Source organism: Pleurodeles waltl, chromosome 8 (assembly GCF_031143425.1).
Source record: "Pleurodeles waltl isolate 20211129_DDA chromosome 8, aPleWal1.hap1.20221129, whole genome shotgun sequence".
Taxonomy (NCBI): domain Eukaryota; kingdom Metazoa; phylum Chordata; class Amphibia; order Caudata; family Salamandridae; genus Pleurodeles; species Pleurodeles waltl.
Window position 1 is genome coordinate 11,917,059 of NC_090447.1, and position 23,842 is coordinate 11,940,900.

General features: G+C 43.6%; 1 protein-coding gene across 1 annotated transcript in view; it reads right to left on the reverse strand.

Annotated features, from left to right (window-relative positions):
- LOC138249012 (pepsin A-like) overlaps positions 1–23,842 on the reverse strand; it is an 85,286-nt gene that overhangs the window by 56,298 nt on the left and 5,146 nt on the right. Inside the window, exons 3-5 of the mRNA XM_069203069.1 lie at positions 20,341–20,467; positions 19,266–19,395; positions 11,612–11,768 (exon numbers count right to left, since the gene is read on the reverse strand). Coding sequence (XP_069059170.1) covers positions 11,612–11,768; positions 19,266–19,395; positions 20,341–20,467 — 414 coding nt within the window. The remainder of the gene's footprint in view (positions 1–11,611; positions 11,769–19,265; positions 19,396–20,340; positions 20,468–23,842) is intronic.

The following is a 23,842-nucleotide window of genomic DNA, read 5'->3' on the forward strand; positions in this document are numbered from 1 at the left end:
AACTACCCTGCTGCTTGCGGCCTGCTCTGTTCCCCCAGAGCACTGATCTGCTGCTCCCAGAGGCCTGTTTGCTGCATGTTGCCTGCCCTGCTCTCTGAGTAGGAAGATTGGACCTGCTCCCTTCATCCCAAGCTAATCTGAGTTACTCCTGGCCTTCTGTTCCGAGCTACAGGAACATTACACAACATGCTCCAGAGGTTTCTCTGCTAGAGTGGGTCCCTGATCCTCAAGAGGTGCCTCTCCAGGCCCTGGACCCTTAGTTTGCACCAGAGAGCACTCCTCATGAGGAAAGGAACAAACCTGACGTTTGGGACTTTTCACAAATTCTATATCTCCCTTTATACTGATTGGATTTTTGTTGTGTTGGTCTTGTTTAATTTATTATATTTCCTCTATTTACCTAAATTGGTTTGGGATTTTTCTTCTGTTGTGTTTTCACATCATTACTGTTTGTGTGTTGCTTTTGTGCCTTCCTACCATAGGGTTAAGCACAAGTTAATTTAGTGACTATTGTGGGTTACCAAGACAAGGAAAGTGCTTGTGGCTTCAGGTGGGTTCTCATCCCCCGCAAACAGTAACTCAAATTCATACATTCACTATATGGTTTTCATGCACATACCAGTCACTAGAGCTGTAGTGTTGTCCCACATAAGGGTTTCAACACTGCATCGGTGCATGCATCTGTGAAGTGCTTTTGTTTTGTCCATTCCTTGTTTTACCTAACATAGGGACCCACAATGTGCATTAGCATATAATAGGAACTCTTTGCCTCTGTTGATCGTAATGTTCCCCACAGGCATTGATAGATTATCTTTGAATATTTGGCAGATGGCCTGATGTTACGTTTTGTATATTGTGTTTCTTACATGTGCAGACTAACAAGGAAATGACTATCTGAACAAAAATGCAAGCAGACTTGAAAAGTCTGACGAAAGCTGTGGACCCTAAGTGGCCTAACTGTGAGGAATAAAACATGTTGATGATAGCTGCGGTGTAAGGACACTTTATCCACTTAGACAACCACCTCCATTATTTTAAACATACAAAAGGCATCCAGTATCAAAGGAAAACTGGGTTGCCCTTCAGGTATTTTTATACCTAACAGACCCTGTTGGATTGATATCACAAGTGCGCCATGACAGCTGCCTGAGCCCATCCTGGATTATATGACCTGGGGCAAGATATGATGATGAAGCATCGCACTAATAGTGTGTGTGAAGGTCCATAAACGCCCCATTGAAGCTCTGCTCTTAGGTTTGGGCTCATATGGATGGAGATCTGACATTGATGGTTACAGTGTACCTTTTCATGTTGTGTAACAGGTATTGAGACAGTGTGCTGGATTCCCAAAATACACTCTCCTCTTCCCAGAACAAGCGAGAACTGTCTAGGATACTGGTGTATAATTCAAAATACAATGATAAGAACTCACAGCCATGCCACACATGGCTGGGCACAACCTGGCAAATGACATGAGACCGTATTATATAAAGTGCTTCAGGGGTTCAACACATATGCACCCACTTTTTAGTTCTCTGTGGTACCTTGGTATCACAGAAGGGACTTATTCTGTGAAGCAGATCGAGCTGGCACTTAAATCACCATAAAAACAGCATATTTAAGACCTGGGTACAGAGACAAAGATGTCCTCAGGAGGTGCACTTTTTGTGTTCCCCCATTCACGTGTCCCACAGTCAGTGGCCCTTCTAGGGTGCTCCTTGTTGGGAGAAGTGTGCCCCAGAAACCCTATACGCTTCCCCTATGTAGGTGGATTCAGTCACTATGGACACTCGCATGTAGGGGGATCTCCACCCACATTCAGGCCTGGTTGCTGCCTGCACAGTGAAAGCACCTGCACCCTCAACACCACATTCAGGCCCATATTTATACTTTTTGACGCACAACTGCGCCATCGCAGTTGTGCGTCAAAAAGTTTACAACCGGCTAACGCCATTCCAATGCGCCATGCGGGCGCCTTATTTATGGAATGACATTAGCCAGCGCTGTGGACTGGTGTGCGTAAAAAAAAATGACTCACACCAGGCAGCGCCGGCGTATGGGAAAATGGGGGTTGTGCGTCAACAAAAAGGGGCAAGTCAGGTCTGAGGCAAAATTCAGGCCTCAAACCGGATTTGCGCCATTGTTTTTGACGCCCAACCTCCATTGACATGACTCCTGTCTTAGCAAAGACAGGAGTCATGCCCCCTTGCCCAATGGCCATGCCCAGGGGACTTATGTCCTCTGGGCATGGTCATTGGGCATAGTGGCATGTAGGGGGGCCCCAATCAGGCCCCCCTATGCCACAAAAAAAAACAGAAAAAAATACTTACCCGAACTTACCTTTATTTCCCTGGGATGGGCCCCTCCATCCTTGGGTGTCCTCCTGTGGTGGGCAAGGGTGGCAGGGGGTGTCCCTGGGGGCAGGGGAGGGCACCTCTGGGCTCCTTCCGAGCCCACAGGTCCCTTAACGCCTGCCCTGACCCAGGCATTAAAAAATGGCACCCATCGGGCTGTGCGCCATTTTTTAAGGCCCACCCCCTCCTGTGCGTCAAAATGACGTCAGAGTATAAATATGGGGCACAGGGCTTAAAGTCATTTTTTGGAAGGGAACGCCTACCTTGCATATAATGAACGCAAGGCTGGTTCACCCTTCCAAAAAATGACGCACATGGTGGAATTTTGACGCCCGCGGGGTCGGACGTCAAAGTATAAATATGGGGCAGGGTTTGCGCCGATTGTGCGTCAAATGTTTGACGCACATTCGGCGCAAACAGAGTATAAATATGCCCCTCACTGTATCAGGGCACTCGGCTCAGGATCTGCACCCTTCACACTCAGTTAAGAGCACTGCAGTGGCCAAGGTCCGAGGACCTCTTTTCATGCACATAGCTACAATATTGCTGCTAAAAACAGCTTCCACCCTTCACTGCAGCATGTTAAACTCACCATGAGCAGCTGACATCCAGACCCACCACAAGACACCACATGAAGATGCCACCTTGTAACCAGTGTTGTCAAATATAGCTTGTAGCTGCTAGGGAGAGTAACAAGGCAGTCAAAATATTGTTTTGCTGGGGATGTTTTCACAGGAGCTGGTTTCATGCGCACTGCTAATATTACACATTCAAATGACACAGTGGCAACCCCCAAATCCACTCTGGGTTGCTCTTGGCCTAGGTGACATTCTCTTTCAATTGAAATTTATGAATAGTGATGTTTGAGCAAACATCACAATGAATATGTGCCCTAATCTGTGAGAGGAGTGCGGGCAGGCGTGATCCCTGAGTCAAAACGTAAAAACGATGTGGAGGTGCTATTTTGCTCAATATAACATACTGTGAGGATGTGTTGTTTTGTATGTTTTCTCTTTGCAGCAGTAGGCATTGTTTTGCAGCAGAAAAAGTATACACGTGATCCAGTTATATCCAAAGAGCTAGTGCCACCTCACCGTGCAGGTGGCCCAGCTGCTGAGATCCCAGACTAACCATCTGCAGCTTATTTTTTCACTAGGTGGCCTAGACCTGAGGGGACTGCATCATTCATTACAGAGGTGCTTTTTGTGAAAGTTTCTAGATTCCTGCTATGTTCTGCAACCACCAGTGACATTTTCTGGATTTAGGAGGTCCAGGGCAAGAAATATTTTGGGGCCCCTGAGTTAAACAACTTTGAATTTTATTACAGGTTTTCTGCTAATTCACTTCCCATGATACCAAACAATATTGAATTGCATGTGAAAGCCAGAGATGGAGACATAGACAAAAGGAAAATATAGACCAAGTTTAATTTTCCAGAGGCCCCAGGGAAGGTGGGGGCCCTTGACAATTGCCCACTTTGCCCATGCCTTAAATCATCTCTGACAACCACACCTGCTCCTCCTAGGGACATTATTGAGAGATAAACTCTGAGAGAGAAGTGCAGGTGGCCCTTCGTTGGGCTTCCCATGCTACCCGCTTTTTAGGTAGAGATTAGGTAGAGCGCATGCACATGTGGTAATCTACTTCTGTGGGCTCTCACCACACCCATCACTTTCATTCATTCGCCTGCTTTTCAAAAATGCTTTACGTATGTCCCGCCTTGAGGCTGTTTTGTTACCACCTTAGAGACTGAACATGTTACAGTAATTATTGCATGATCGGCCATATACCTTAGTGATAGCACACTACTTTTTTCTTTTGCTTCTCTGCTTAGAGCTCCATAGCAGTATGTGGTTTCTTCTTTTTGCTTGTTTTCGGGCATTAATATTTCTCTTTTGTTTGCAGTATTATGTAACGCAAACTCGAACAAAATATTGGAAAGCCACTCGGAGATTAAGTCATTTGCCCAGAATCACAGGATGTTGAGTCGATGCCAAGACTTGAACCTGGTTCCCCAGCTCTAAAGTCGGCAGCTCTGGCCTTATGCCACATCCACTCCCTTATGCTGCACTCTGTCTGAGATGCTTGTGCTACATTAGTTTAGCAGTTGAAATATATACAGGAGGGTGTCTTTTAAACAGAAAAAAACACAAGGGAAATCCTCCACAGCTCCCCCCGCAAAGTGCGAGAGCTGATACAACAATATCCACTGCACTCAGGAAACTCACCCCATAATGCATTGCAGGCCATTCCTTTTACAAACACTTTGGCCCATAATGCAGCCCGTGGTTGTCCTGTGGCAATGGGACCATCACCAAAATGTTCAGCACAATGGGATATGTCTGCCCAGGTCATCTTCTGGGTCCCCACACCAGGTTGGGTGTCATCTGGTGAGAAATCATAATCTCTCCTACCATTCAATGTCTTTTAAGCTCTCTCATGGCTGGAACCTTTGTTTTACAGCTTGGAGTAGTTTGGGATTCTAGGAGACTTGTTTGTAATAATAACATACCAGCTGTGCAAGGCCTAAAAATGTGTAACGCACCATGGGCCAGATTTACAAAGCCCTATTGCCATCGGAATGTCACTTTAAACAGTAGATGTTGTAGCACCCAGGATAATGTGCTGTATGGCTAAGTACTTATAAGGTCCCAAGGGCGAGAGCCATTTGCTATGCCAATGCTTGTTAAGCTTGGATTCTGACTTTTGGGGGGTTTCGGTGGTCATGCTGTTTATATGTCAAGCAATACTCCTACTGAGCACAATTTAATCAAGACGATGTTTTATTAATTGAAATTTTGCAAATGAAAATTATGCAGCAATATCCCTTTGAATTTTTACACTCCACATAGAATATTCTTTCACACACGGCATAAGCCATACTCCCTTTAACATATGGGATTGATGTGCCTTTTTCCACTCCGGGAAGTCTTACTTCTGTCCTTAACAAGAAGAATTGCACCTATAAAAATGAAATGTGTGTCAAAAAACATAAAACTGGGAACTCTACTGGGATGTACGAGCACCCATATTCTGACCACTAAAAATACATTTACATTGAAGAAAAAAAAAACTCTTCTTGAGTGCGCTTCATGGCAAAAAAACACTTTTCTTCTTTCCATGAATATCAATGTGGAATATGGAAAAGTAAAATGTTTTTTTGTACACTTACATGTGCTTCACATCCCAGATGTGGAGCTCTCCTGCACTTCACAATGCACTATGTACAAAGGGCTTGATGTTCACAACTTTTTAACAGTGCTAAATACTCTGATTCGCTAAATTAGAGGCTTTGGCCAGATGTACAAAGGATTTTTGCTTTCGCAAAGGGTCCGATTTGGAGAATCGGGCAGTTTACGAATACAAAAAAACATTTGTGCATGTACAGACCCCATTTTGAAGTTCAGTAATCTGTTACCAAATTGCTAAATGTTTTTGCGAGTGACTATTAGGTAGGGGCGTGCCAAGGGCTTCCCTTCCTAATAGCGAATGGCACTGGTATGAGTGAATGTTTTGTGACCGGAATGAGGTCGCAGAACATTTGCAGATTACCACCAACTTAAAATTGGTGGTAAACTTTGCAAAGGGAGGGAGGTCCCCAAGGGACCCCTTCCCCTTTGTAAATGGGGAAGCAAAACTTTTTTCAGAGCAGTTAGTGGTCCCATGGACCACAGCCAACTCTGAAAAAATGAAAATAAAACTTTTCATTTTTTTTTTTTTGTAATGCATCCTGTTTTCCTCTAAAGCTGCATTAAAAAAAAAAAAACGCTTTATTTAAAAGAAGTCACAGACAAGGTGGTTTGCTGTCCCCAGGAGGCCACCATCCCTGTGAGTGTGGCCATTCCCAAAGGGGTCACAAATTGCCATCTACCTCATGAATATTGATGAGGTAGGTCATTTGCGACCCCATTGGGAATAGCAAACAGTGTACTTAACACTGTTGTACATTTTGTTTTGCGACTTGCAATTTGCGATTCCCAAACGGATCGCAATTTGTGATTTTCAAAACAAAATGTCACACAACTTGCCCTTAGCAACCGTGGAAAAACATTTCAGCATTTACTAAACGCACACATTGGCAGCTGTAGAATATCTTTTCTGAATCAGTGAATGGGTTTAGAAATGGATTACTAGTCGCTACTTGGAAAGGGTGTGAAGCTATTGTGAGTAGTGCCCTGACGTATCATTGGTTTGAGACTATAAACCGGATACAACATCAGTTAACCCTTTTGCCCTCAAAAACCTAACTGTTATGTCCTGGTAGAGGTCCTCTGGGGAAGCGCTAGTGCTCCCCCGAGGGCCTCCCCTCCACCCACCCCCACAGCAGGGCTGGAAGGGGAATCGCTTCCCCTGACCCCCCTGCAGTGACATCCCCCCCCCAGGGACATCTGATGACGGCAGCGCTCAATCGCGCGCTGACCTCATCAGATGCCAACCCCACCACGCTGGAAGCTCAGCTTCCAGCACGGATCGAAAGGAAATGCTAAATCATTTCTCTTCCGATCACGTGCTGGGTGGGGGAGAGGCCTCACAGGAAAGGAAATGCCTTTCCTTTCCTTTGATGTCTCTTTGAGCATTTCTGCAGTCCGATTGTGATGTGATCGGGCTGCAGAAATGCCCACTAGACACCAGGGATTTTGTGTTTTTGTTTGTGGAAATTGAGCAAGGGTCGCACCCCTTGAGCAAGGGTCGCTCCCCGGGGGAGCATTTTTTATAAGGCTTTTTCTGCCCCCCACGGGGGCACATCGGCCTATTTTCATTAGGTCGATCTGCACCTGGGGGGCGGAGCAGAAGCCACTAGACACCAGGGAGTTTTTTTCATTTATGTAAACAATGAAGGGGAGCGACCTCTTTAGACAGGGACATTCACCTGGGGGCAATCTGCCACTGGAGGGGGGTTGGGGCAGAAGCCACTAGGCACCAGGGATTTTTTTTTTTATTTTTTTTTTACAGATGGGGAGCGACCCCTAGGCAAGGGTCGCTCCCCTGAGAGGCAAATTTATTTTAGGCCATTTATGCCCCCTGGGAGGGCAGAAACCACTAAACACCAGGGATTTTTATTTTTGACATCAGTTTCACACAAAAAGAGCGACCCCTTATGCAAGGTTCGCTCCCCTGTGGGGCAAATTTATTTTAGGCCATTTCTGACCTCCTTGGGGGCAGATCGGCCTGTTTCTATTAGGCTGATCTGCCCCCAGGGGGGCAGAAACCACTTAGGCACCAGGGATTGGTGTGTGTGTGTTTTTTTTGGGGGGCAGCCACTTGGGCAAGGGCTTTTCCCCATGGGGTCACATTACTGTTGGCCATTTATGCCCCCAGTTCGGTCTATTTTTATAAGGCCCATCTGCCCCCCAAAGGAGGGGCTGAGGGGAGGAAAGCCCACCAGAGACCAGGAAAGATTTAAAAAAAAAGAAGAAAAAAAAAAGAGGGTGGGGGTATGGCCATACGGCCCCACCCAAAATAAACGGGGACAAAGTTGTTCTGCCACTCCCCGGGGGGGGGCAGAAAGCCTACTAGATGCCAGGGAATTAAAAAAAAAAAGTATTGGGGTGGTGGCTACCAACCAGTATGGGCAAGGTTATGTTCCCACCCCAACTGAAGGGGGTAACAGTCTTTCAGCTCTCCCCCTGCACACTAAAATATCTTATCCCACGGTAAGCAAGAGGACATTTGATAATTTTGGGTTTTGGTTTTACATTTGGGCCCTTAGAGCTTATCTAACTCTCAAAATTGTCCCACTTGGAATAGTGAGGGCTGCAAGTTTTGGACTCTGGGACGCTGCCATGGAGAAAAATATACGAGAACTGACACATCTGAAAACTAAACATCTGGGTGAGTACAGGGTGATGTGCTTTACATGCACCCGCACCATTTTCTTACCCACAATGCCCTGCAAACCTCCAACTTTGCTGGAAATCACACATTTTCCACACATTTTTGTGATGGAACTTTCCAAAATCTGCAGGAATCCACAAAATTCCTACCACCCAGTAGTGTTGCATTTAAAGTGATAAAAATTCTTCCCCACTTGTCATCCTAAAAACGTTTTTTTCCAAACTGCCCTTTTGGACCCCCTTTGGTTCCCCCTCAATTTTGACATGTTTTTGGCTCTTCCCTGTCACAGGCACTTGGCCCACCTACACAAGTGAGGATTCATTTTTGTCAGGAGACTGAGGGGAATGTTGGGAGGCAGGAAATTTGTGCTGTTGTAGTGATCCCACACAGAAATGTGGGAAAAATTAGACTTTTAAGCTAAATTTGAGGTTTCCTGAGGATTCTGGGTATCAACACAAGTCACACCTCCCTGGACTCCCTCGGATGTCTAGTTTTCAGAAATGTCTGGGTTTGGTAGGTTTCTCTAGAAGGCTACTGAGCCCAGGACGAAAAACACAGGTGACCCGCAAAAACAGGTAGTTTTGTATCTGATAATTTTGATGTGTCCACGTAGTGTTCTGGGCCATTTCCTGTGGCGGGCACTAGGCCTAACCACACAAGTGAGGTACCATTTTTATCAAGACACATGGGGGAATGTTGGGTTGAAGGGCATTTGTGGCTCCTCTCAGATTCCACAACTTTCCAACACCACAATATGAGGAAAAAGTTTTTATTTGGCCAAATTTTGAGGTTTGCAAAGGATTCTGGGTAACAGAACCTGGTCAGGGCCCCACATGTCACCCCATCTTGGATTACCCTAGGTGTCTAGATTTCATAAATGCACAGGTGAGGTAGGTTTCCATCGGTGCCAGCTGAGCTAGAGGCCAAAATCCACAGCTAGGCACTTTGCAAAAAAGAGGTCTGTTTTCTTTGGGGGAATGCTGGGTGGAAGGAAATGTGTGGCTCCTCTCAGATTCCAGAACTTTTCATCACCGAAATGTGATGAAAAAGTGTTTATTTTTTGCCAAATTTTGAGGTTTGCAAAGGATTCTGGGTAACAGAACCTGGTAGGAGCCCCACAAGTCTCCCCATAATGGATTCCCCTAGGTATCTAGTTTTAAAAAAATCTATAAGTTTGCTAGGTTTCCCTGGGTGCTGGCTGAGCTAATGGCCAAAATCCACAGCTAGGCACTTTCCAAAAAACATGTCAGTTTTCATTGGAAAAATGTGATGTGTCCACGTTGTGTTTTGGGGCATTTCCAGTTGCGGGCGCTAGGCCTACCCACACAAATGAGGTACCATTTTTAGTGGAAGACTTGGGGGAACACTGGGTGGAAGGAAATTTGTGGCTCCTCTCAGATTCCGGAACTTTTCATCACCAAAATGTGAGGAAAAAGTGTTTTTTTTATTACAAATGTTGAGGTTAGCAAAGGATTCTGTGTAACAGAACCTGGTAAGAGCCCCACAAGTCACCCCATCCTGGATTCCCCTAGGTCTCTAGTTTTCAAAAATGCACAGGTTTGGTAGGTTTCCCTAGGTGCCGGCTGAGCTAGAGGCCAAAATCTACAGGTAGGCACTTTGCAAAAAACGAGTCAGATTTCAATGTAAAAATGTGATGTGTCCACGTTGTGTTTTGAGCCATTTCCTTTCGTGGGCGCCAGTCCTACCCACACAAGTGAGGTACCATTTTTATCGGGAGTCTTGGTGGAGCACAGAATAGCAAAACAAGTTTTTTTGCCCCTTCTCTTACTCTACATTTTTTCCTTCCAAATGTAAGAAAGTGCGTAAAAAAGACATCTATTTGAGAAATGCCCTGTAATTCACATGCTAGTATGGGCACCCCAGAATTCAGAGATGTGCAAATAACCACTGCTTCTCAACACCTTATCTTGTGCCCATTTTGGAAATGCAAAGGTTTTCTTGATACCTGTTTTTCAGTCTTTATATTTCACCAAATATATTGCTGTATACCCCGCATACAATGAAAACCCATTGCAAGGTGCAGCTCCTTTATTGGCTCTGGGTACCTAGGGTTCTTGATGAAACTACAAGCCCTATACATCCCTGCAACCAGAAGAGTCCAGCAGACGTAACGGTATATTGCTTTAAAAAATCTGACATTGCAGGAAAATGTTAAAGAGTAAAACGTGGAGAAAATGCTGTTTTTTCACCTCAATTTCAATATTATTTTATTTCAGCTGTTATTTTCTGTAGGAAACACTTATAGGATCCACACAAATTACCCCTTGCTGAATTCAGAATCGTGTCTACTTTTCAGAAATGTTTAGATTTCTGGGATCCAGCATTGGTTTCACACACGTTTCTGTCACTAACTGGGAGGAGGCTAAAAGCTAAAAGAAATTGAACAAATGGGGTATGTCCCAGTAAAATGCCAACATTGTGTTGAAAAATGTGGTTTTCTCATTCATGGCTGCCTGTTCCTGAAAGCTGTAAGATGGCGATTTTAGCACCCACCAGCCCTTTGTTGAGGCCATTTTTAGGGGAAAAATACACAAGCCTTCTTCTGCAGCCCTTCTTCCACAGTTTCTTTAAAAAAAAACTATATTTTCACTGTATTTTTGCTAATTTTTTGGTCTCCTCCATGGGAATCCACAAACTCACAAATTTGGCGAGGGTAGCTTATGTGGACAAAAATTTATGAGGGCCTAAGCGCGAACTACCCCAAATAGCCAAAAAAAGGCTTGGCACCTGAGGAGGAAAAGGCCTGACAACGAAGGGGTTAATCACTTCCAGGTCGAGGTGGTAACTGATTTGTGAAGGGGAAGAGGTCCCTCTTAGTTCTCTTCCTCTTTGTGAATGTTGAAAAAAGTTTTAAGCACAGTAGGCAGTTGTCCATGAGACCACTGCTGCCTCTCAGTGAAACTTTAAAATAAAAGACATCTATTTATTTAAATATAATCACCTTGCCTGTAATTGGCTGCATTAGAGAAAGCTTTTCTTCATTTAAATTCATTCATAGACATGGTGGCCTGATGACCTTTGCAGCCATCATCCATGTGATTTTGGTCAATGTTACGGGGTCATAGATTGCTACCTCCCTAATGAATATCAAAAAGGCAGTTAGTTGTGTGACACCCAGTGATTCAATATTTTGTGAACCAACCTACTCATAACACTGAATTTGCAAAAAATCTGTGTGCTTCTTGGGACCAGTTTTTGTGAATGTTATCTTAGTACATACACCCATATCTTAAACCCATTAACTACTCTCAAAGCTATCGCACACGCTCCTGGAAGTCTATCACAATGTAATATAACATGCTTACATCCACAAACATTTGCCTGATTGGTCAATATTTACTGCAGCATTAACAACTCAGTCATCAGGTCCCTGGCACCACACACTATGAAGAGCAGCTTACGTCAAATATGTTGGTCATTGGTGCAAGGTCCACTCTAGAGCCATTATGCCGCTTGTATTTGTTGGCCAGGTCAATGTTGAGGTTCACCTGGAAGTCCTTCAGCCTCCCTTCTTCTCTGAGCTTCTCTCTTACAGACTTTACTCTTCTAAGAGGGACCCTAGACAGGAGTAAATGACAGAAGGGTAACACTCAAAAATGTAAAGATAAATAACACAGAATGCATAATACAAATTGAGGATTTTCTTTGAAAATTTAACTGGAGAATCAAGATTGTATTAGTCATCGAGAAGGCCATGTTATTCCCGCCCGTCCCACATGGGATGCAGCCACGTGCCAATTTGTGTTAATTTTGCGCTCAGACGGGGTTCACAAGTCTCTTGTGTATGCCTGCTACAACCTCACACTGACACAGCCTTGTTGAACAGGAGTATTAATCTCAAATTGTTTTAAGTGGGCGGCCTTTTTCTTCTCTCATTTGTACTTAAGCTCTGTTTTCTTTTAGTTTTCTTTCAGCTCGCTCCATGCATCCAGACGGTAATGCAAACAATGCCTACAGATTGTGGAGAGATCAATGCAGGAGGTGCCACAACCCGTGAATTATCTTACTGTGTCTGGAGCCTCTTAACTGCTGATTACACTCAGTACTACGGTGCAACTAAATCAACACTAAAACATCTAACTGGGATTGCAAAGTGCAAAGTGCAAGTTACACGCATAGACACGGAATACATCAACAAACACATGACAATCCACCAACTGACCAAACACCTACGATCCACCTCCCTCTTCCTCACGGACACCTGCGGACACTCCTTCTCCTTCTCTTTCCTGGTGTCCCGCACCTCAGGACCACCTCACCTCTCCAGCAATTCAGGAAAGGACTCAAGCCCTGGCTGTTCGAATGAACAGACCACTAGAAAGCAGCTAGCAACTCCAGTGCCTTGAGACCCTCACATGTTACTTGCAGTGCGTTATAAACTCTTGATTGGTTGACACAGCTTCACTTTGTGCTTCAACCCCCATGGCTAAATTGCTGGCATTGCAATGTGTGACATGTGGTAGACAGCTTACTTTCCAAGATTCATTAACCCACGGAGCTGTCTTAATCATCTGAAACTTGTGACATATCTCAGTAGTGAAACGTCAGCTGGTTGAAACTCCCTGAAATGGATTCACTGGGATTTGAACAAGTTACAAACAGATCAACAAAGCATGTGTTGTCTACCCATCAGCAACAGGCCTCTTTAGCAAACACATCACTTTACAACAGTAAGATAAACAGTGGCTTCTGGGTGTCGACACAGAGAAGTGCAGGATGCTAAACTATAAGAAAGAGGCATGCTTTTAAGATGAGACCATCAGCAGTAATATTTAATGTATGTTGGAAAGTTTGCTCACACACTAAACCTGATAAAGTACCCATCTTTATTGATATGGCTTTACATATGCTTGTGTATGGCTAATTTTGAGTTGTAACACCACTTAGTGATTGAAGGATTGATTGGTTTGTTAGCACATGTACACCAGTGGTTTCTTGGTGATGGGCACCAGAGAACACTACCATATTGTTCCAGCAGAAGGGGAGCTGAGGTCAACAGTTTTTAGTGCTTTCCATAACCCAAGGTGATTATAAAGTTGTCAGACATGAGGACTCTTTTAAAGCTTGGCCCTTGGAGCTCTGGATAGCCAGCACCACGACCAGTCCTCAGGAAGCAGGTGACCTGTAAAAAAACAGTTTATCACTTGATTCCACATATCTGGCAGGGGTGTCACCCTGTGCTGGGGGAGGCATGGTGGGCAACACTCTAGGCTTTGAAGGGAAAAAGCAGCCATTGACTTAAGTGATGAGTCTCTGAAACATCAGCAAATTTTCCTCATCTTCCTTATGCGCATGCTCCTCTCACGGCAGGGTATTTAATCCACACTCAAGCACGTCTATTCTGAGATTTTAGCTGCTGAGTGCCCCCGCTGACAACATCTTCTTGTTTTAGGACTGTGATCAGCACTCTTTATATACCTTTGTTTTTCTTGTAAAATTATAAGTACTAACTTTGATTCCACCGGTCTACACAGGGTCCCCATTACTTTATTATTTTAGTTATAATCTAGTTTTATGTCTGGTTCACACATTTATTTTGTATTATCTTTGTGCTCCCAGCAGGTACTGTGGTCGGAGATATGATCAATTGCACCAAGAACATCTGAGCTGCAAGTTGACTTCCTTTGTCCATTCCTTTTACCATCTTGTGCCTGGCTGCCTGGCTTCCTGGGTTGCAGACTTGCCCAACTTCCTTTTGCCACGCCCATTGGTCCCTCATGGTGGACCATTTAATCCATTCTTGGGCTCAAGGGGTGCCAAAGGCAAGCACTCAATAATAACTTTTTTTTTTTGCTCAAAGACTTTTATTTAATTTTTACACAAATAATACATGAAAAAGAAAAATCATCAAAAGTAATACACTTGATACATTGCGGAAAAGAGTGCTATGAAATATAATCCTTTGTACAAGGATATATAGTGTAGGGCCTAAAAAACATCAGAGAAATGTAATCAAGAAATTATACTTAATAATAAATAGTAAAATATGTTAGAGCATCATAATACAATGCAAGTCAGCCCAGTGACAACTGTAGTCATGCTTGATCTAGGATTGAGGGAGACAATATCTACTAGCAAGGAGAGGTGCTTGAGGTTTACAGGGTAAGTAGATATGGGAGGTAGCTCATGGTGATTGGCTGGTGGCAAAGTAATTGTCAAGTGATTTCCAAACGGATCTAATCTGTGGTCTCCAGGGTGAGTTCTGAGGAACTTTATTGTCGTCCCCTCTTAGGTGTGAGACGCAGTTCAGCCAGGATGGAAAAGAAGTGTCTGCAGTATTTTTCCAGTTACTCACAACAGGTTTACAGTCTAAATTCCATAGTATATCAGCTAGGAGACTGGTGGAATGTGATTTGATTCAGGGGTCAAGGAAGCCCAGATGAGTGAAAGAAAGTCTTGTTGGGAATGTATTCCGACTAGATTGCGTCTAAAGTCAAATGTGAAAGGCCTCCGATTGCTTTGCTTTATTGGAGTTCCAACAAGTTGGTTCGCATACAAGGGACTGTAATCTGCAAGGGATCCAGAATGTTCTATGTAGAAGCCAGCTTTTTGTTTGGGATAGAGAGGGGAAGATTTAGTGAGAAACTACAGATTTCCAAATTAATTCCCAGTTATTTGGGGAGATAGCTCCCTGGGTTTCCATTTTTGCTAGCAGTTTTGATTTCAAGGGAGTAGATTTAGGGTTTAAGAGGCCATAACATTTGGAGGATTGGTGATCCGTTTTATTTAAGGATCTTATGAGATTGAGGAGCGAGGATTCTTTATTGTTAAGTTTGGTTTGAGAAAGATAGTCCTTGAGTTTTAAGGAATCATAAAAGTCTACATCTGAAAGGTTATATTGTTGTTGCAATTCTCTAAAGGAGAGAAGGGAGTGTTGTGACCCTAACTGGTGTGTGAATTGAATGTCCTTAGAAGCCCAAGACCTACAAAATGTAGGTGTACCAATAATCCTGATTTTCAAGTTGTTTGAAAGTGAGATCATATTAGAGCGGGTAATGGGGGCTTCTAGCAATCTTTCAATTCTTAACAGTATTCTTTTTGTGTTATTAAATATGCATTTGGCTGGTAAGGAGGTCTTTGTTTTGGTGGAAAGGAGCATTACAGGGTGGAAATCACCCAGTATACCTTTTTCAACAAGTAATCAAGAGGGAGTGTAGTCCAAGGGGGGGAGAGCCAAAAAGAACCTTGGCGGGCTAAGAATGCAGTTTGGCAAATTCCGGAATCAAGAAGATTAAGGCCTCATACATTTTTAGGTTATCATAGTTTCTTGATTGATAGTCTAGAATGTTTGTTTTGCCAGATGAATTTTCTTATTAATTTGTCTAGTTTTTGATGAGATTCATCAGATAGCATTAAGGGAAGCATACTTATTAGACAGTTAACTAACGGGGTGACCAACATTTTATTGGTCTCTATCCAGCCATCAAGAAGATTCTGGATTTTCTTCAGTGTTAAGTTTTCATTGTGAAGGATCATTTCTATTAAGTCAGAACCAAATTCTAGATCTGAATATTTAATGAAATGAGGCTGCCATGATAATCCTGAGGAGTTTAATAGTTCCCTGGTGCAAAGATTGTTTAGGCTTTAACTTTTGATTTATCTCTGTTGAGTTTATAACCTGAAGCTAGAGAATGCTCATCAATTGTTTGAAGTAATGGAGGGATAAATTGACTGGCATTTTCGGTCAAGATTGGAATGTCGTCAGCACAGGCTGCCACTTTAACTATGGTGTTATTGAAAGAGACCCCTGAAATTAGGTTGTTTGTTGGAATGCTATGTCGTAAGGACTCTAGTGTCAGGATAAATGAAGAGGGAGATGGGGGAAGCCCTGTCTAGTACCTCTCTCTAAATTGAGGGAGGAGGATAATCATCCATCAATCCTGATTTTGGCAGAGGGGCCATTGTAGAAGGCTGTGATCATCCTAGTAAAGGATGTACCTAGATTAAGGGGCAGATTTAAGTAAAGTGGCGCTGCACATAGTGCAGCGCCACTTTACATGCACCACTTAGCTCCCCACTACCACCACCATGTGTGCGCCATATTTAAAATTAGACTCCACAATGTGTGTGCCATGTTTATGATAAGGTGCACCATGGCACAGGATATGGAACTAGCACCAAAAATGATGATGCTAGTTTGGCGCTTTGCAGGATTAGTGCCAAAAATATTTACGCTAACCCTGCCAAGTGAAAGGAGGCCTACTGAAAACAATGGAAGGCTCATGTAAACATCTGCCGTAGGCAGGTGTTAAAAATTACGCTAGAATTGGCACAGTGGAATAGATTCCACTGCGTCATTTTTCTGGGCCTCCTAATGCCGGAACGCCCCCCTTACATAGGTTATGCCTGGTGCAGGTATAGTGTAGCGCAAGGATTTACAAAGTGCTGCAATGCTAGCGTTGCGCCACTTTGTAAATATGGTGCAGCATTTTTGCCAATCTATCACAACATTAGCGTAAAGAAAATGACTCTAATGTAGCACAAGGTGGCGCTAGGGCCTTATTAAGTCTGGCCCTATATGTATATTTGTTGATTGCATAGGCGAATGATTAGTAGTGGTATTAGTACAAGGGTGAGCTTAGTGAAGTTTGGGTACCAGAGTAACTGAGAGGTCTATAGCATCCAGCAGATGAGGAGAAGTGTGAAGATGACTTGTGCCTCAGAAGTATGTGTCGGTGCATTTTGTAAAGTCCAGCCATACCAATTTTCAATATCAGTGACTTCGGCAACTGAAGAGAAAACCACCAAATAAAGAATCAAATTACAAATAAGGAACATAAGAAGAAACCTGTCGCCTGTCCCCACCCCAAGCGACTCATCCACCCACCCACACATCCCGTCCGAGACGTTGACTGTGAGGGGGACGACAGCAGGGAGAGACCCAACTGACACAGGCCTCAAATGCAAATCAGCAATGGATGTATCATGGTCTGCAAAAAGGTAAATCTTGAAAGGTATAAACCATAGGGTAAAAGGTTATGAGGTCATGTTTAGGCATATCCAAAAGTGAATTAGGGCCTTACAATATGCAGCACATGTTTAAGTGTAGTGCACCAGAAATTGTGAGAACACAAGTGTAAGACAGAAGGAACAAACATCTGCTGAGTAGGATGTTGGAGCCTGAACATAGAAGGTATCATTTATTTCCTTATTGCTTTTTAGACTTCTGCAAATAGTAAGTGAGTTGTATAACAAAAGACAGTAACAGCATGTAGGTAATCATTAAGCTGCTTCAACTTGAACCTTACATCAGGTACGTAACAAAAGGAAATCCTAAATTATTGAAGTCAGTGTCACTAGAAAGCTCAGCGTTTGTAGTATACAACAGATTGCTTAAAGAAGTAATTAAGAGCACAGGCATCTTAATGGCAAATCTGGCAGGGCAAATGTAATACAGCTTGAGGATGACGAATTAGAGTTAGAAGAGGATGCCTTGGAGCGTCCATTATAACACCATCTCTTTCATCAAGGAAAGAGTGTAAGTCTCTGAGGTCGCTCAAGATGGGATGTTTCTGCATCTGCCAGGGCCAATGAAGGAGTACCGAAGATTAGAGCTTTTGAGTCTGGGCCTGAGTTAAAGGAAACACTTGCTGTTTTCCACAGTTAGTTTTGAGTAATCCTGCGAGATGAAGATTGTGTGGTGAGCTCTGCATGTTGCTAGCGTAAAGGTCAACAGGCAATCAGGCAAGTGATATGTTTGTTGGTAGGTTTGAACGTAGGTACATGATGTGCCCTTTCCAACTCAAAGTGTTTCGTGAAATTTAATCCAGTTATTTGTGGGATCCATTTTTCCAGAAAGGCAATAAAGGACCCTGAGAAGCCCTCTGACCCTTCGGGTATTTCAAAAATATGCAGATTCTCCCTGCGATTTCTATATTCCAGTTTGGCTATATCCTTTTGTAAAATGTTGGTAGTCAATTGCAGCTTCTAGACGTCCTTGTTAAACATATTGTGGCTGTCTTTCAGTGTGCACACTCATGACTCAGCAGCAGACATTTTGGCATTGATCGTGTTAATGTCAGATCTAGGCCGCAAGTTATTCGCCAGTGCTGGAAAAAGACAAGAATGTGCGGCAGAATGTGAAACAGGGGGCGTTTTTGCCCTTTCACACATCCCAGCAAGGTGGCTCGCTGCGCCGTGTGATTTCTTGATAAATGTGCCCCTGGGACTCTTTTCAAGTTTTATGCATGATAGATACGTTTTTGTATGGGAATCTACCCTTTTTCTGCCATAAAATAATCAACAGAAATCTGAGTAGAGCTCTTTACTCCACATCATTTAGCCATACCTCTCTTCAAACGAACGAGCCTGGGGCGCCAGCGTTCTCTCTTTTGGCTCATGGAATGCTTGTCCTTTTATTTGCAATCAGTTACTTTTCACTGTATATTTTGGTAAACATTAAATACTCACTTATTCAACATATACATGGTCTCTCTTCAGCTTCTCCCCCTCCCTACCCCTGGAAATCGCCTTGAGATGGCAGCGCACTCTATAAGATCTTATTAACCTTAACATTCCTACATGCTCTTATGCTGCCTACCCTGCTCATTTCACTGTACCCTTAAGAGGCTGCATGAAGACACCTAATCAAACAAAGAAAGACAGAAGGAAGGGACGAAAGAAAGAAAGAAAGAAAGAAAGAAAGAAAGAAAGAAAGAAAGAAGGAAAGGAAGAAAGAGAGAAAGAAGGGAAGAAGGAAAGAAAGAAAGAAAGAAAGAAAGAAAGAAAGAAAGAAAGAAAGAAAGAAAGAAAGAAAGAAAGAAAGAAAGAAAGAAAGAAAGAAAGAAAGAAAGGTTTATGGTAGACCTGGCAGCCTAGACGTGGTTTTCCCTGACGTGTTCCGTTCAGACCTGGCCTTTACCATTGCTGACCAGTGCTAAAGTGCTTGTGCTCTTTCCCTAGGATGTGCCAACATTGGATTATCCCTGATTGGTACATTTAATTTGCTTATAAGTCCCTCGTAAAGTGCACTACATGTGCCCAGTGCCTGTAAATCAAATGCTACTAGTGGGCCTGCAGCATGGATTGTGCCTCCCACTTGAGTATCTCTCTCACCATGTACCAGGCTTGGCTGTGCTGACCTGCTGTCCTCTTGTCTGGGAAGGAGAAGGACTGGACCTGCGTCTCTCCAACTCAGACCCCAGAGTGACTCCAAGGGCCAGCTCACTGGTCTCCTGATTGAAGTCTCAAGGACATAAAAGACTTACAACCAACCTTCTTCTACACCCAGACTCCACAATCTGTGAGTCTGAACTGTTAAGTAGTACCACCCCAGTTCTGGACCCTTGCAAGTGGGCTTAAGGTGTCTGCTGCAACTGAAATGAGGCATCACCACCGCTGCATGGATCAGAATCGACACATCGCCCCTGTTGCGTGATTTGAGCTGACACATTGGTCCCATTGTGTGGATTGGAGTTGAAGTACTGTCTCTCTACTGCGGATCAACCTCGGTTCCAAGCCTTAGGAACTGTCGCATTTCAAACCTGATGCATCACTGCTGTTGCGTGGAGAAAATCGATGCATCATTGCAACTGCGTGGGAGAGATTGATGCATTGCCTCCACTGTGGGGATCAGCATTGATGAATCACTTCAGCCTGCTGCCTGCATCTTTAACGTAGATGCAACCATGATTAAGGTACTTTGGTTCAATGGGGTCCCAGTAGCCTCCCATGCTCTATCGCGGTCAGTTGGAACATTTAACTAACCAGCTGTGGTATCTTTTTGTGTGTTTTGTTTTTACTGTTTTACTGTTTGAAGTTTTGCACAAATACTTTACACATTGCCTCTAAAGTTAAGCCTGACTGCTCTGTGCCAAGCTACCAGAGGGTAAGCACAGGTTAATTTAGGTTGTGTTTGTGACATACACTCACTAGGATTGTGGTTGCTGCTCAACCAGAGCTCACACCCCAGTCAACAAGTAACCAAATTTCTAACAGTTTAGATAATACCTTTTGTAAAAGTTTGAGTTTTTAGATTATTCCCATCATCTTTTGCTTTGTAAATAATTAACAATAAATGGACATTCAACTAAACGTATCTGCAACTCAAATAAGTACAAAGAAGGTAAACAAACATGGCAAGTCCTAAATGTTTTTTATTGGTCAAATTTCCTCTCTTATAGATACTTACTGTTCCTAAGCGCACCACTAGCAACAAGCTCCTCAGATTCTTTATCAAGAAGAAGCCTCTCTTTCCAGTAGTGAGTTGCTAGAATGTCACTGTCAGAGTACTTCCTGTCACACGTAAGTATAATGTTCTAGGTAATTACAAAACAGGTGAATTAACAAAAGAAAATCTACACTCAATGTGACAATAATATGTAAAAAATAGAAAATCTACACTCAATGGGACAATATTATATAAACAATATTTTGGTATATGATTCTCTGAAATATAACCCTCTTGGAACAAGACTTTAGACCACCCTTTTAAACCCTGGTCCTAGAGAACTTAGGGGCGTATAGCGCAGCTCCATTTTTCTTGCGCCCCTTAGCCACCATATGTGCATCGTATTTAAAATATGGCGCACCATTGTGGTAGTTAGGGGACTACCGTCATAATTGTTTATGGTAGTTTGGAGCTTTGCAGGATTAGCGTAAAAAATGTTGATGCTAATCCTGCAAAGCCCATTGAGGCCCATTGTAATCAATGGTGTGCCTCCTTTTAGCGCCTGCTGTGAGCAGGTGTTAAAAGTGCTGAAAGAAATGATGCACTGAAATCTCTTAGATTTCCTTGTGCCATTTTTTTGGCCCTAATGGGGGAACGCCCCCTTTGCTTACATCTTGCCTGGCGCAGGTATAATGTAGCACAAAGGGTTACAAAGTGGCACAATGCATGCCTTGCTCCACTTTGTAAATATGGTGTGGCATTTTTGGCCTTCTAACGCCACATTAGCATAACAAATGATGCTAATGTGGGATTGGAATGGCAGTCAGGGCTCTTAAATATGCCCCTTAGAATGGTTGCTGGTTTCAGTGCTGCCTTAGTTATGTCTGAATCACACCATACACTTTTAACTTCATTCAGAGGGTGGTGTTTCCCAGAGTAAAACACGCATTCTGTAGTATCTGGGCAAAATGTTCCCAATTTTTAAACACAAATTCTTAATGCATTTGATCATTTGATTTTAACAGTTTCAGGTTGATAAATTTCATTCCAATGCTACCTTTGTTCCTCTAGGAGTTTTGGGGTTTTGATTTATTAAAAATATTCTATAAACATTAAAAAAAAAATTGTAAACCATTAGTTTTAAAAAGTTGATTATGTCATACCTTCCCAGCTGCCTTTACATTAGTTTTATTTCAACCTCAAATAATTGATCAATGCATCCTCATCTTTAAACCACTTACACATACCTCTGGACCCTCATGTAGGTCTGAATTTGGGCAACCAGGCCATTGTAAAAAACAGAGGGCAGGGTATGCAGGTGTGTGACCAGCTGCTTGACAATTATTTCACCTGAGCAACATGTTGCGTCATGGCCTTCATGTGTTTGCAGTCTGTTGTCAATGATGATAGTTGGACTTTTGACACTCTGTCCATATATTCCATTCTGAGACTACTTTGTAAGCCATACATGATGTCAGTAAACAACAGCCATTGCCAAGAGTCAAGAGATTGGCCATTCAATACGTTATGTGCACATGTCAGGGATTGGTGTGGAAAATGTCTCTTAGGGTCTCATTGACTCTGGGGATAGAAGTTCTGCATGTGTGAGACCTCCCTGGACAGTTTCACAAGAGGAGAATGATTGAGAAAGGGCCTTTGCCCTAAGGATGAAGGTACCAGATCAGACGATGACTTCTTGAACCCAAGGGGAAGTTGCTGCTCTGAGATTTCAAAGTGTCGAGATCCTGCCCCAAGTGAGGAGACTTCCCCAAAACTGTGTGGCCTCTGCCACAAGGGCAGAGGCCCTTTGTTAAACCATGCCCCTCGTATGTGTGTGTATGGCATATCATGTGGTAACGTGGACAGATGTCTGTCATATGTACACCATGGGACAAGTGGGCAGTGTAGATGTGCCACTCCAGGTCTGTGGTTAAATATAGAGCCAGAGATCATCATAATCATCTGACGTGGATCAGCACAACAATAGGGACCTGGGAAGCTTGGCAGGGCTGTGTGATCAGAAAGAATCTTCCTCTTGAACCAGACTAACACCTACTGGCCACATTCAAAATGGTTAGCAATTTTGTATTGTGTGTAATGGAGAATGCATCACACATGCAGGTGTATGTATCCCTATGATGACATGTCTCTTGTCAACTAACCGGTACCTTGCAAGATATAGGACATGGCTGCCTCCATCTGAGCAGGTAATGTTATTCTAATACACACACTCTGCTCTAATGGCACATCTAGGCCTTTCACAGGTTAAAAGACACACTACCCTGCAGCAGGCAGCCAGTAAACTCTTTTGGCTGTAGTCTACAAAGTGCCCCAGGTACACAATGTCAATGTGCACCCCCCAAAGCACTTCTGTAGTACGTAAATGGCAGCATACGCTCATGCTGCACTTTCTGTAATATGGACAGAGCTGGTGTATACAGAGTGCCTGCACTAGCACCAGTGGGTGTTCACTCATTAGCATGGGGGCATAGCCCCATGCTATTGAAGGAATCACTTTGCCACTGTAGCCACACCACATATTAAATGCATGTGCAGAGGCAAGGAAGCTGTCAGGAGGTGCATTTTCAGTGGCCATTTAAAAGGTGGGGTGCTGTTAGTGCATACCCTAATGGGAGCCCCCTGTAGAGGGGGAAGGTGGTTCGATAGACACTACAGGCATACCTTTGCAGGTGGGTGTAGTCACTTACTGCACCTGCCTGCAAGGGCATCTCCAATTCCCCTCAACTGTGCAGCTCCTCTTTTTGACTTGATTGTGCGGCCCCCAGGGCAATGTGAGTGTGTGGCTGCCCTAGGTGCACTGCATTTAATCTAATGGGTCACACTTTCCCACTCTGCACCTTTTTAAAGCTCTGTCATGGTGCAAACAGAGATAATGTGTCCTATGAGTAATAAGGTCCCAATTATCAATGTAGATAGCATCATGCATCTGTTTCTCTAGAACCTCATAATGCTGGGACTACCTATCAAGCACCCCCTCAGTGAGTATGTCCATATCAGTATCACTGAGTGTGTGGGTCCCTCGTCCACAGATCCTTCAGCCAGGTGGGTTCAACAGTTCAGCAGGATGGCAGAGGATTCTGCTTGGAGGTGAGGCTGACTCTGAATGATCATGAAATGGATGTCAGCCCTTCTTTGTATTGAAGGGGTTTTGGAAGGCTGCGCCCTACTGATTTTGGATGAAATCCCAAAACTAAGCCTGATTCACAATGGACCCCAACAGTTGGAAGTCTCATTGTGGAGATTCTGACCCAAGTGCAATGACTGAGGGGCTTCCATCTTTAGTGCATAGGCCATTTGCAGGGCCAGACTGGCCAGAGGGGGCATATGGTGTTTCCCCATGGGGCTGGAGGGGTTTGATGAAAGTGCCATATGTTGACCACGTGTACTATCATGCAAAGGGCCAAGCTGTGCTGGGAAGTAATGTAGTGTAGTGTGTACATATAAACTCTTCCTTTCCTGAATCGGACTTCCTGCCCATCTTACACATGTTGACATTCGTGAC